General features: G+C 38.6%; 2 protein-coding genes across 7 annotated transcripts in view; one reads left to right on the top strand and one right to left on the bottom strand.

Annotated features, from left to right (window-relative positions):
* Positions 1–13,307, bottom strand: part of LOC108538809 (serine/arginine repetitive matrix protein 1-like) — a 67,860-nt gene extending 54,553 nt beyond the window's left edge. The window contains exons 1-3 of the mRNA XM_017887103.1: positions 13,230–13,307; positions 1,188–1,256; positions 101–212 (exon numbers count right to left, since the gene is read on the bottom strand). Coding sequence (XP_017742592.1) covers positions 101–212; positions 1,188–1,256; positions 13,230–13,307 — 259 coding nt within the window. The remainder of the gene's footprint in view (positions 1–100; positions 213–1,187; positions 1,257–13,229) is intronic.
* ADD3 (adducin 3) overlaps positions 1–14,559 on the top strand; it is a 138,468-nt gene that overhangs the window by 54,694 nt on the left and 69,215 nt on the right. The window lies entirely within an intron of this gene.

Here is a 14,559-nt window from a genome sequence, read left to right as displayed (position 1 = left end):
GTTCCAAAATTTCAAAGTTCTATGTACGAAGATGTTTAAAGTTCTATGTACGAAGATGTTTATTATATATAGCAGAATTGGTAATGACAAGAAAACAAACCGACCAGAAAACGGGAGATGTGTATGCCATAGTCATGCACAGCAACCATTGAAAGAATGAGGTCATTTGATGTGTGCTGACTAATATCCACTATGAATTTCTGAAAACTAAGCTGTAGAACAGAATATGCAATATAATAGATTTTTAAAAGTATGAACAAGAAAGTTTGTTTATATATGCTGAGAAAATGTATGAAAGATGTACCTGACTTTGATTAAAATTTATTTTGGGGGAATGGCATGTAAATATTGAATTTGTGTTACTTTTATAATGCATTTTCAGAAATCAAGAATGTAGTATAAAGATTAAGAGCCATACGGGTAGATCACGAGGTCAGGATATCAAGACCATCCTAGCTAACACGGTGAAACCCCGTCTCTACTAAAAATGCAAAAAATTAGTCGGGCGTGGCGGCGGTAGTCCCAGCTAATTGGGAGGCTGAGGCAGGAGAATGGCGTGAACCCGGGAGGTGGAGCTTGCAGTGAGCCGAGATGGCACCACTGCACTCTAGCCTGGGCAACTGAGTGAGACTCCTTCTCAGAAAAAAAAGAAAAAAAAAAAGATTAAGAGCCATAAATCTGAGTCACAAAATATTTTAGTGCTATCAGATAATCAGATAATACTGCTATTATTTGTGTGTAATACAGGGAGTCTTAGGTTTAGAATTAGAAGCCCTAGATTGATAATCTGGGACTCTCACTCGACTAGCTGCAAGCTCTTGGGAGAAAGCCAGTTTTCTCATTCCTGGTTTTTTTTTTGTTTTGTTTTGTTTTGTTTTTTTTGAGATGTCTTGCCACATTGCCCAGGCTGGAGTGCAGTGGCACAATCTCAGCTCACTGCAACCTCCACCTCCCGGGTTCAAGTGATTCTCCTGCCTCAGCCTCCTGAGTAGCTGGGATTACAGGCACGTACCACTATGCCTGGCGAATTTTTTGTTTCTTTACCACAGATGGGTTCTCCATGTTGGCCAGGCAGGTCTCGAACTCCTGATCTCATGATCTGCCTGCCAAAGTGCTGGGATTACAGGTGTGAGCCACCGCACCCAGCAGTTTTCTCATTCTTCAGTGAAATTCATGTGAAGTGTTACCTCTAGTAAGTGCCCAATAATATTAGCTGTTTTAATGCTGCTGAAATCTTTCTTGGTTGACATGTCAATCTGGAAAAATTATCAGACAAGAAACAGGAATAAGTTATGATGATAGAAACATATGGGCAGTTACTCAAAATATTTTATTGAACTGTTGAACTTCTTGCCCAGGTGTTCTGAATTACGGTATTGCATGACCATAGAAAATAGTGGTAAACCAGTCTGTTTACATAAGCCACTCAGCTGCTTATCGCTATTACCCTTAATTTCAGAAATACTACATGTGGTACTTCCTGAACATTAATTTGCTGAGAAATAAGCATGTTTTGGGATAAGTACTGAGTTCAGTGTTCCATATTTGGCAGCTGATAAAAAATATGGGTTGCTGAGTTTCATAGCATAAGTATTTGGTGATGGTATTATCTCAGATTCAGCTTTTAATGAATATTTACAATATTAGTATCTTATTTTTCCTTGATTTTTTTTTCTAAGAAAAGCCCAGATTAAAACAAAAATGGATAAAGTATAAGTGAGTAACTATGGCAGCTCAATTGTCTAACAGAGAGGCAGGCATCAGAGACTTTGATTCCTGTCCTAACTCAGCAACTTAGTAACTCTATGTCCTTGAGTAAATCCCTTAACTTTTCTAAGCCACAAGACGGATCTTAGTCTATGTAATGGAGCTATGATTTTTAAAAGTTGTTTTGAGCATAAAATGAAATAAAGGATGTAAAAGTGCATTATGAACTTGAAGACACTATGCTGACAGAAAGAGATTACACAGCTCCTTCTAATCAAGACTTTCTTCGCATAGTTTATTAAATGACATAAAGCTCATTATACAAATTTTCTCAATGGAGTAAGACAGTAATGGTCAAATTAAACATAAATCCATGCTAACCACTATTAAATCGTTTGGCTTAGCTAAATGTGCAGACTATTATATAATCCCTGTGGTAGCATAGGTATGAGTTTGTGACCTGAAGGCTGTTGTATTGCAAGCATATTTTTGTAAGTCAGCAAAGACAACTGAAATCACATCACAATTCCAGTGTTCTTAATGAGATAACTAGCTGCATCACTGCTACCCTTCCTAGGCTCTTGGGTTTAGGGAAAGCCTTAATCCTCAAACTAACATAATTCACAACAGATTCTGATGATGCTCAAATGTATATAATCTTTAGTTCCATGAATAAATTGCATACTAGAGTTACTTTCATTTTGCATTTGCAGACTTTATGTTCTTACATTGAATGGCATGTTTTCTAATCAACTGATTCCTTTAATGATTAATTTTAGGCATAAACATAATATTTACAAAAGCAGGAAAGTGCAATTGAAAACCAGCAAAGAGTAAGAGAATTAGTATCAACCCCCTTTTATATTGGGAATTAAAACTGTTTTGAAGATGACAGCACAGCCGAAGTAAGGGTTTTTTCTCCCTATCACAAATAGTAGTAGGCATTAATAATTTTTAGAAGTAGGAAAATACCTTTCCTTATGCTTGGGAAATAAGTGGAATTTTTTACAAAATAATTACAGGACTTAGAGTAGAAAGTGAAAAATTAATTTTGTGGTTTAGAGTATTAATTTGCTCTAAGAGTTAATAGAAGGAAATGGGAAATGGGCAAATCAGATTTGTCTAGTCAACACTGAATGGATTCCTTAAAGTATTGAATTTGAAACAATTGGCACAAATTTAAATTCTGAGATCTCTATACCAAGTAAAACTTGAAGTTACTTTTTATCTCACCTTCCTCAAAAGTACCCTTAGCATGCACCTGGAGCAAAGGAAAAACCCCTTTCTTTTTATTGGTCTTCTTTAGCCATCACAGGGACTATTTGGGCAGTGGCTATACTAATGGGAAAATGGGATTATAATTAGATTAGGTTTGGTTCTTTCTAGACCCCTGTCTTTATTGGAAAGTTCTTTGGATTCCTGTGGTCAGTGATATAGGGAAACTCTAGGTTCTTAACAGTTTCCAGTTATTTCCTCAAGAGTTCCTTAGGTTGCAAAATATTTTGATGCCTTGTGGATAAGAGCCATTGGGCTGGGGTTAGTGACCCAGTGCATTTTTTCATGCCCCAAATTCTCCCCCTATCAACGCTTTCTCTGCCCCACTCTGCACTTTTCTAATTGGCTATTATATGACAACTAACTCTTCTCTGCATTGAATATATTACATTGTTACTTATCTAAAAATAGTTGTCAGTAATTTTTCCTAGTAGTTCTGGAAAATTCTTCTTTCTTAAAGATGCAGGAAAACAATTTAACTGACCAAGAGGTGTTTTTTCTTTTCTTTTCTTTTTCTTTTTTTTTTTTTTTGAGACGGAGTCTTGCTCTGTCGCCCAGGCTGGAGTGCGGTGGCCAGATCTCAGCTCACTGCAAGCTCCGCCTCCCGGATTTACGCCATTCTCCTGCCTCAGCCACCCGAGTAGCTGGGACTACAGGCGCCCGCCACCTCGCCCGGCTAGTTTTTTGTATTTTAGTAGAGACGGGGTTTCACCGTGTTAGCCAGGATGGTCTCGATCTCCTTACCTCGTGATCCGCCCGTCTCGGCCTCCCAAAGTGCTGGGATTATAGGCTTGAGCCACCGCGCCCGGCCAAGATTTTTTGTTGTTGTTGTTGGCTTGCCATAACCATGTTATTTTGCTTTTCCTTTGTACTTTGGGTTTGTGTGGTGTATTTTTTGAGGGGGGCGATTTCTTTTGCAAAGAAAGGCAGCACTCTGCCTCTCCTTTTTTCAGGAAACACCTTTTTTCTGTGTGATGCGGTCAGTTTTTGTCATTTCCACTTTAATGTGAACTAAGAAGTCATCCTTTTCCTGTGAACAGGAAATTTCCCAGCTGTTCATAAATTGTGGAGCTGCCTGTGAAAAAGGGCAAGAGCTCAGAATTCCTTCCTTCGATTCTACATGTTCTTTATTGCTTTCCCTATATTGCTGATCTTTTTCATTTCTAATGTGTACCATCTGATTGACAAGATGGTGACTTCCTGTTTGAGAGTTAGCTCTGTTCTTTGTGTATCATGCCCATGGTGATAGTACTTTTTGAGGACTGTGGCAACACTACTGTGCTCTCCTCTGATGTAAAGGGTAAGCTGGGAAATCAAGACATTGAAAGGAGTATTAATTTGAAAATAATTCTATAGCATTTTCTTGGGGAAAAAAGTGCTCACCACCTCCTCTCTTTTCTAAACACACCATTGGAGGATGTCACTATTTCCTTTGTATTGAGCCTTTTATGTATGTTGAACTGTCATTTGGAATATGATCTGCTGATGTACCTGGGCACCTTTAATCAGCATCTAAGTGTCTAGCTCATGATTCTTTTCAGTATCGCAAATCCGTTCTAAAGTGGAACTGCAGGAAGGATCTGCCATATTGCTGTTAAATTATCATTGGTTGCAAAATTTTTCCCAGTGCCTACAATACTGTCTTCCTTCTTTCCTTGACTCTCATCTTTTTAAATTATAGTTTATAAGTGACATTTAATTTATAAATCACTTAAAAATTACATTAGATCCATTGTGAAGTGCTCTCTTTTCACCTCCATTGCCTTGGGCCTGGGTTAGGTGCTTGTCTGTTAGCTGACATAGTATCCTATGAAAGATAAAGGAAATTCTATTTTTTTAAGTTATATTTTGGTACCATGGAAACACTTTCAGAAATGGAAAACTAAAGATCATCCATACAGGCCGGGTGCAGTGGCTCATGCCTATAATCCCAGCACTTGGGGAGGCTGAGGCAGGTGAATCACTTGAAGTCGGGAGTTTGAGACCAGCCTGGCCAAAATGGTGAAATCCTGTCTAAACTAAAAATACAAAAATTTGCTGGGCATGGTGGCACATGCCTGTAATCTCAGCTACTCGGGAGGCTGAGGCAGGAGAATCGCTTGAACCCAGGAGGTGGAGGTTGCAGTGAGCTAAGTATGCGCCGCTGCTCTCCAGCCTGGGTGACAAAGTGAGCAAGACTCCGTCTCAAAAATAATTAAATTGGCTGGGCGTGGTGGCTCACACCTGTAATCCCAGCACTTTGGGAGGCTGAGGTGGGTGGACCATGAGGTCAGGAGTTCGAGAACAGTCTGGCCTATATGGTGACACCCCGTCTCTATCAAAAATACAAAGTTAGCCGGGCGTGGTAGGTCACACCTGTAGTCCCAGCTACTCAGGAGGCTGAGGCAGAAGAATTGCTTGAACCCAGGAGGCGGAGGTTGCAGTGAGCCAAGATGATGCCACTGCACTCCAGCCTGGGTGACAGAGCGAAACTCTGTCTCAGAAAAAATAAAAAATAAAGATCATTCATACAACTACGAATTTCTTAAAGGCCAAAGCTGCTTTTGTCTTTCTGGATACAACCTGTTTATTCTGAAGAGTACAACCAAACACATTAGTCCCCCATGGCTTTTAATTAGGGACATCATGATTAAAGGTTATTCTGTGGACTCTCAGAGTACTTTTCATCCATAGACTTGCTGACACCTCATCAAGGCTACTTGAATGGATGTATTATACAGGCCTGGTCAAAGGGTGAATGTGTGCTAGAAATGTGAAGTGAAGGGAATAGAGTTGAGGCTTGGGAACATTTTTATTTTTTAGACTGCGACTTCCTGTTCAGCTGAGAGGATAGTCCTGTAGCTTTCCTGTTAGCTAAGGAGACAGTCTTGTAAGCTTGACAGATCACAGCTGTATCCTGTACTTTGTGTGAAAATGTATTTGCTTTCCCTCCTGTTCATTTCATTTTTCTAATTTCCTAATATATTGACGTTTATTCCAGTGTTTGATGGAGTACGAGGTTGGATATATGCCCACATGAGAATGTGAATAATAGCTAAATACTAGGTTGTAGGCAGATAGTGGATTAAATATGGGGTGTGTGCGCTGCGAAAAGTAAATGACAAGGAAAACCCTCCTCTGAATAAATTTTTACAAGAAAGTCCCAAAAGCACTTGGATATTTTAGCCTAGTGTTATAATTGAAGCAGTTGTGTTATTTCTTTGCAAATCACACAATTTCTTTATAAAGAATCCAATGCTTGCTCTGTGTTCTAACCATTCCACCATTTTATTCTCTCTCAAAGCCTGAGGACACCTTCAGGACGTTTCTTTCATCTCACTATCCTAAAAATCTTTGCCACTGGAACAATGTAAACTACTTCCTTCCTTGGGATTTTGCACTCTGCCTGAGCCTAATATACTAGTAGATTGTGTCTATTAGCACAGATTCATTTTTTGACATTTGGACAGACAGAACTTGAAGAAGTTTTTGAGTATCTCATTTGAAGTGGATGTTTCATTGTTGATACAGAGGAATGACAATTACCGTGTTCCATAGGAGGTGGATTCCAATTAAGCATTCTTTCCTGAGAGGCAACTTTAAATTTTATAGACTAGAAAGAGTAGTAGCATGAAGTTAGGATATGTATATTCTGTATGGCCTTAGATAGTGACATTGGGCACCTCTGAATTCTCACAAGTGAAAAGAAAGAATTGTACTAGATGACCTTTAAGGTCCTTTTGGCTGTATTTGACATTCACTGAGCCTGAGCTTTGTGCTGTGACTATGTTGTCCTTCTCATTGTATTAGTGCCTATTACTCTGAAAGACCCACCACTATATAATATGAAAGATGAGAAGGAGGTAAGCCAGCTGAGCTGTTTGATTTAGAAAGATGAAGCCATGGTGTTCCAGATGGTGAGGCTCATCCGGCAGAGCCTTAAATGACAGCCAAAGTAGACACAGGTAATGCTGATGGCTTCCTGACAATGTATGTGCTAGAGAGGGGCTTATGGATTGACTTACTCAATGACACTTTTATTGGTGTAGCGAAGCCTAGAAAAGGGTTGTCAGTCTTTTTTTTTTTGGTGGCGGTGGGGGAGGGTGGGGTGGTGGTTTCTGTGTGTGTCCCCTTAATGCTAATTGATGTTGAAAGTCTAAATGAGAGAGGATTGACTGGAGTCAGCTTTCCTTTGGGAAAGCAGAATGATAGCATCTTCAAGAAGTGCTTTTGCAAGGTATAAAGCAAATAGGTACTATACTTCATAAACACTTCTGCAGTGCACATAAGTGCTGAAATAGATAAAATCCAGGTGCTTGTAGAGGAAGGAATGTCCATTTGCACAGAGACCTAAGTTAACAAATGGACTGAATAATTAAGGGTTATTTGCTTTTCTTTTGTATTGCTGTATTATCTTTATCTGGGTACCATAATCATCCTTGTAAATTTCTAGTCTGAGATACATTCTTCACTAGACCCATTATAGGGTATTAGAATTGCATGAAATCTTCAAAGGGCGTCTAATTCAGTCCTCTCATTTTCACTTGAGCAAAGTCAGGCCTAGAAAGACTTGAGTAACTTAACCAAAATCATTGTGTGAGTTAAAATCAGAGCTAGAACTGGCACTAGAACCTAGTTCTGCTGACTACTAGATTTTTACTGTTCATGCAAATTGGCCAGGCATGGTGGCTCACACCTGTAATCCCAACACTTTGGGGTTCCAAGGCAGAAGGATCACTTGAGCCCAGGAGTTCGAGGCTAGCCTGGGCAACAGGAGGAGACCCCATCTCTATAAAAAATAAAAAATTGAGGCCGGGTGCAGTGGCTCACGCCTGTAATCCCAGCACTTTGGGAGGCCAAGGTGGGTGGATCACCTGAGGTCGGGAGTTCAAGACCAGCCTGACGAACATGGAGAGACCCTGTCTCTACTAAAAAAAAATACAAAATTAGCTGGGTGTGGTGGCACATGCCTGTAATCCCAGCTACCCGGGAGACTGAGGCAGGAGAATTGCTTGAACCCGGAAGATGGAGGTTGTGGTGAGCCGAGATTGTGCCATTGCACTCCAGCCTAAGCAACAAGAGTGAAACTCTGTCTCCAAAAAAAAAAAAAAAAAAAAAAAAAATTAGCTGGTGTGAGGGTGTGTACCTGTGGTCCCAGCTACTTAGGTGGCTGAGATGGGAGGATTGCTTGAGCCCAGGAGGGTCAGGGCTGCAGTGAGCTGTTATCGCACCACTGCACTCCCGCCTGGGCAACAGAGCAAGACCCTGTCTATAAAATAATACAAACCTACCTTTATATATTTGAAAGTATGAAATGTACCCCCAAAATTTTCAAAATGGTAACCAATTTTAATAAGTTAGTGAAGAAGACAAAATTAGTTTTTTCTAGGAATCTTCCAGCCTTTGCTCTTAAATAACATATCAGAAAGTAGCATTCTATCAGCAGATATGTTTCCATATCACATTCTCTATCAGATTCTTCAACTATGAGATAAAACAGTATTGGCAAAAGTAGCATAACATGGATATAAAATTTCTATTACACTGAGAATTCAGAAAATTCTCTTAGGACAAGATTGGATAGGGCAAGATTGTGTAACCCTGAAATGTGTTAGTCTTGAACAGATATTTCAGGGTCTATTCTGATTATCTCTGCCCAGCAAAAAGATTGTGATTAAGGGAAAAAATACTTCTTAATTATTTGTTGTGGATTAGTGGTTACATGCAGGTTTTTGTTTTCATTTTACATAATACAGTTTTGAACAATGTCTTCCATTTTTTTTAATGACTAGAAGGCCTAATTTAGATTTTAAGTGTTTTGTGAATGTGTTGTTAATGTTTCTTATCACTGAAAAATGGCATCAGGAGTTGAAGATGGGAGAAGCTGTTGAATTCAGACAACAGAATGCATTAATACTGTAACACTGCTGTTGGCCATAATGATTGAACATTGTGATAATTTATGCTGCACTATGTATTTAAATCCATTGTATTGTTGAGGTGGAGAAGCAGAGTAAGTAGTATACTGATTTGAGACCTAAATTTTCTTGAATTTCTGTATTATGCCTCCATGCTAAGTAGTTGATATTACATGGATCATTTATATATTGTATAGGAGTATATATACAGCTCATATAGGAGATATGATAAGAAATTTCTGATAAGAAATTGGGTATGAAAATGCTTTGGTTTTGTGAGAAAGAGGATTTAACAGTGTCTCCAGAGAGCTAAGCTAACCAACAGAAAAAATGGCATCAAGTTATAAGTTCTTGCTATGGAAAGAGAAGAAGCTTTTCTTTCTTTTAAATCACTTAATTTTTTTGGATAAACTTTTAAATGCAAGTTTAACATATATATAGAAAAGTACAGAAGTCATACAGTACATCTTGATGAGTGTGTGTGTATGTATGTGTATATATACACACACACACACTATATATAGTGAACACCATGTGTAACCCATCTGAGTCAAGAACTAGAATGCTAGCAACACCCTGCTCTGGGTTCTCAGGCATTTCCCTGCTCTCTGCAAGGTAGCCATAATCCTGACATAATTTAGTTTTGAACATACCATATTCTAAATTCAAAATTTAGTTTTGAATACCGTAGAGTAGTGTTGCCTGTTTCAGGATTTTATATACATGGAATCATTCAATATCTACTCTTTTGTCTCCAGCTTCTTTTGTCCAGCATTTTTTTTTTCTGTGGAATTTGTCTATGTTGTTAAATGTAACAGTAATTCATTCTCTTTATTGTATGTACTATATTCGATTTTATGAACATAAAATAATTCATTTAGATGATGGTCATTCAGATTGTTTCCAGTTTGCATCTATTAAAAATAATTCTACTGTGAACATCCTTGTTGTATGGTTTTGGTGTTCATATCCATGCAACTCTTCTAAGTGTGTATTTCTGGGAGAGGAGTGGCTGGCTTACAGGGCATGTGTGTCTCCCACTTTTGCAGGTAAGGCCAGTTTCCCAAAGTATTTGTACTAATTGACATGACAACTTGAGTTCCAGATGTTCCATATCCTTGCCAATACTTGATATTAACAGTTTTTTGTTTCTGTTTTCATTTTAGCCATACTGGTAGGTAGACAGTGGTATCTCATTATTGCTTTAATTTTTATTTCCCTTATAACTAATGATGATGGGCACTTCCTAATGTACTTGCTGGTTTTTTGGATGTTCTTTTGCAAAGTGCTGTTCACATCTTTTACTAATAGAAAAATTGGGTTATTTTTATTATTGATCTCGGTTTAAAAGATATATTCTGGATTATCTTAAATGTTAACATCCATTCTTAAAATCTGAAGTTAACAGCTATTTCTTCTCTTCTGCTGAACAATGCAAGGATCTTAAAACACTCTTATTTTCTATTCTTATCTTATATGCTATTATTAACCGGGATATTAGTTCACCTTGTTTTTAACCACTTGCATTTGTTATTGCTATTGTTTTATATAGTATTTTTAAAATTACATGTTTCCCAGCCTGGGCAACATGGCAAAACCTTATCTCTACAAAAATTATAAAAATTGGCCAGGGGTGGTGGCGCACACCTGTAGTCCCAGCTATGCGGGAGACTGAAGTGGGAGAATCGCTTGAACCTGGGAGGCAGAGGTTGCAGTGAGCTGAGATCTTGCCACTGCACCCTAACCTAGGCGGCAGAGTACCTGTTTCAGAAAAAAAAAAAAAAAAATTACAAATTTCTTCACCCACTGTTGTTTCTTTCATCCCAGCCTGCCCTTCCAGTTTTAATTTCTTTCTTCCTGGAATTTGCCCTTTAAAAGTTCCTTTAGTAAGTTTATAAAATTTTTTAGTGAGACGATGTTGCATTTTACTCTTATTCTCCAAAGATAGTTTTGTTAGATATACAATTCCTAGCAATTGAATATATTTCTTTGTCTCATTACTTTTATTTCGTTTTCTTTTGAAGCCTGTTGCAGGTTTAATTGTCAGTCCTTTGTAGCCAATCTGTCCCTGGACCACTCTACAAAAAGTCTCTAGCCATGATTTCCTTGAATATCTCCCCTGATCTCTCTATTTCCGCTTCAGGAACTTTGGTATGTTGGACTTGACTAAAGTCTCTTAGTGTATGTGTGTGTGTCTGTCTGTCTCTCTTTCTCTCTCTCATTTTTCTTACTCTCTCTCTCTCTTTCTGCCTTTTTGAGAAAGAATCTTACTCTGTTGCCCAGGCTGGAGTGCAGTGGCTCAATCTCAGCTCACTGCACCCTCTGCCTCCCAGGTTCAAGTGATCCTCCTGCCTCAGCCTCCTGAATAGCTAGAATTACAGGTGTGTGCCACCATGCCTGGCTAATTTTTGTGTTTTTAGTAGAGACGAGGTTTCACCATTTTGGCCAGGCTGGTCTCGAACTCCTGACCTTAAATGATCCACCTGTCTCAGCCTCCCAAAGTGGTGGGATTACAGACGTGAGCCACCATGCCCGACTTCTTTTAGCCTCTCTTCTGTATATTCCGTTTCTTTGTCTTTCTGTGCTTCATTCTGGCTGGTTTTTTCAAGTCTATATTCCAGTTTACTCTTTCCAGTTGGGTCTCATGCACTGTTTAATCCATTAAGTTTTTTCGATTATTTGGTAGTCCTTAAAATCTGCCAGTCTTTATAGCATCTTCCTTTCTCATGCATCTAATTTTATCTTTAAAGGTTTTGAAACATGAAGAGCACTTCATGTTTCTCTCTTGACTTGGGGTTTTCTGGACCATGCTGGTGTATAAACCCAAATCTCAAATCTTTGTGAGTGTAGGCCTGTTATTACAGATTAGCAAGGGAGACTTTTTCCAGTCAGTGTTCTGGAAAAAACAGATAAGGATTTTTGGTTTGGGTGTTTGTTTTTGAGATGGAGTCTCTTTCTGTCGCCCAGGCTGGAGAGCAATGGCACGATCTTGGCTCACTGCAACCTCCACCTCCGAGGTTCAAGCGATTCTCCTGTCTCAGCCTCCCGAGTAGCTGGGACTACAGGTGTGTGCCACCACACCCAGCTAATTTTTGTATTTTTAGTAGAGACGGGGTTTCACTGTGTTAGCCAGGATGGTCTCGATTTCCTGACCTCGTGATTCACCCTCCTCGGCCTCCCAAAGTGCTGGGATTACAGGTATGAACCTCCGTGCCTGGCCCTTGATTTGTGTTTTTAATTCTGTCTGTTAAGGGATAGTTTTTTTTTTTTTCTTTTTTGGTCAACCTTGTAACTGAGAATGAACCCTTCAACATTCTGGTTTTTGTGTGTGTGTGTGGTTCTCTGTAACAACTCCCCATCTTATGGAAGTCTGTTACAGACTTCTGTAAGCCTAGTCCACAACTTGTGACTTGAAGAAAACCTGGTTTCTAGTTATTGACTGTGACTTGAAATTCTTTTGTAAATTTTAAGCGGCTTGTATTTCTTTGAGATATAATTGTCTAGAATTTTTTGAAAATTCTAAGAATATTTCCATGAGCATTTCTTACTAATGGTGTGATCTATATAATGACATTATGTTGAGAGAGGTTTGTATATTTATATCCCTCTTTTGAACTCTAGCTACAAATTTTTGTTTATAAACTGATAAGCCAAAATGTTAAAGCTACACTTGGTTGCTCTGTTCTGATTGTGTTAAGAACACAGGTCTAGGTGCACTGATTGCTTTCTGGTTTAGCAAGCACACCTTGACTTTTGTATTATGGTGAAAGCAAACACTTTTTGAATGTATAGTGCCTTTTAAAAAAATTCCTGTAGGAAGATATTAATGCTTAGAAAATAGATTTGATTAATAAATCATCTATAAAAACACTTGAAATACCTCACTTTTTTTTTCAACTTTCATTTCCTAGAGTGTAGTAAAGGCAATAGCTGTTAAACGTGAAATCAAACAAAGTAATTTGCATCTGGAAGAAAGCCTTTCTAAAATTCTTTCTGTAGTTTCTAGCCACATGATTGAAAAATATAATAAATGTATATTATGTTATTACTTCTCATTTGCAGTTTTTTAAAACTGTAAAGCAACTTCAAAGGTGCTAACTTGGGCCTTCTTTCTTCCCTCCACCTCCCCTTTTTATTTAAAGCATCATATCATTTGTTATATTGGACCAGCAGGAATGAATTTAAAGGGGTTGAGAACTGTTTCAGATTAATAACTTGGAAATAGCCCACAGGAGTCACAGTATTGCTTATCTTGGAGTAAGTTTTAAGAATCCAGCCACTGAGAATTATTTCTATAAGCTGCCAAATTTAAAGTTGGAGTGAGGAAGGACCTTACACTGATCCACGTACCCGAAAATTCCTGTCAGTGTACTTTATGGGGATCTTGTAGTTTGAAGGATGGCGTAGTCCACAGGATAAAAGCTTCATTATGACCGTCAATAAGTAATGTTCTGGGTTTACACAGTTTATATATCTTTCCTCAAGGTTCTCAGTTTTTCATTTTCATGTGTAAGGTATACATTACTTTTCTAAAATACTAACAATGCCAGATGATTTTTGCTTTGATTTGCTTTGTTTTTTCATATTCCTATGAATGATTTAGGTATTACTTCTCTTTGTTTAATATTTTTTAACGTGATAGCTATTTATCCTAAGTTTGTATACTGGAAAAACACCCCTTTTCCTTCCCCCATTTACAAGATTGTGCAACCTTTCAGTTAAACAAAACCAAATTGTTCACTTGCTCAGTTTCCACCCCCTTGAAATAAGCCACATAGCTCTCTCTGGGTGTGGCCCAGCCTCTTCCGGCTGCCACAGTTACTTGATCACCTTATCTCATGTCATCCTTGGCTTCCTATATTGTCTCTTCATCTGCTTTCTTAGCTCCTCCTTTTCCCCCTTCCACCCAGGTTTGGTACTTCTCCTGTCACTTTCCTTTTCAGAGATTCAGAAGCAATTGTCATGGGCTTTTCTACTCCCCTCCTTTTCTCTGAATATTCTGAGGAAGTTACAGTTGGCCCTCCATTTCTGAGATTCTCAGATTCAACCAACCGCAGATTGAAAATATTAGAGTAAAAATACAGAATAACAACTACTTACATAGCATTTACATTGTATTAGGCATTATAAGTAATCTAGAGATGATTTAAAGTATACAGGAGGAAGTACAAAGGTTTTATGCAAATACCACTTCGTTTTATCATCAGAGACTTGAGCACCCTGGATTTTGTTGGCCATGGGAGGTCCTGGAACTAATCCCTGATGGATACCTAGGGATGGGTGTACATATATACTGTCCAAAGAATTCACTGAGGATTTCCTACTCCAGAATTAAACTCCTGAAATGAATGTTCTGAAAGGCAAGAGGGTTTTTTTCTTTTTTGTCAGTTTTGATGTTGTAGGTGTGAATTCATTAGTATAAAGTACATAAATTATAGGCCTTGCTTTATATAAATTATATGCTCCTAGAAAGTTGGCTAGTGGCTGGGCATGGTGGCTCATTCCTATAATCCCAGCACTTTGGGAGGCTGAGGGAGCTGAATGGCTTGAGCGCAGGAGTTTGAGATCAGCCTGGGCAACATGGTGAGACCTTGTCTCTGCAAAAAATAGAAAAATTAGCTGGGTGTGGTCATGTGAGCCTGTGATCCCAGCTACTTAGGAGGCTGAGCTGGGAGGATTA

Source organism: Rhinopithecus bieti, unplaced genomic scaffold (genome assembly GCF_001698545.2).
Source record: "Rhinopithecus bieti isolate Rb0 unplaced genomic scaffold, ASM169854v2 scaffold_13348, whole genome shotgun sequence".
Lineage (NCBI taxonomy): Eukaryota > Metazoa > Chordata > Mammalia > Primates > Cercopithecidae > Rhinopithecus > Rhinopithecus bieti.
Note: the sequence above shows the minus strand (reverse complement) of the source record. Positions and strands in the feature narration are given on the sequence as shown.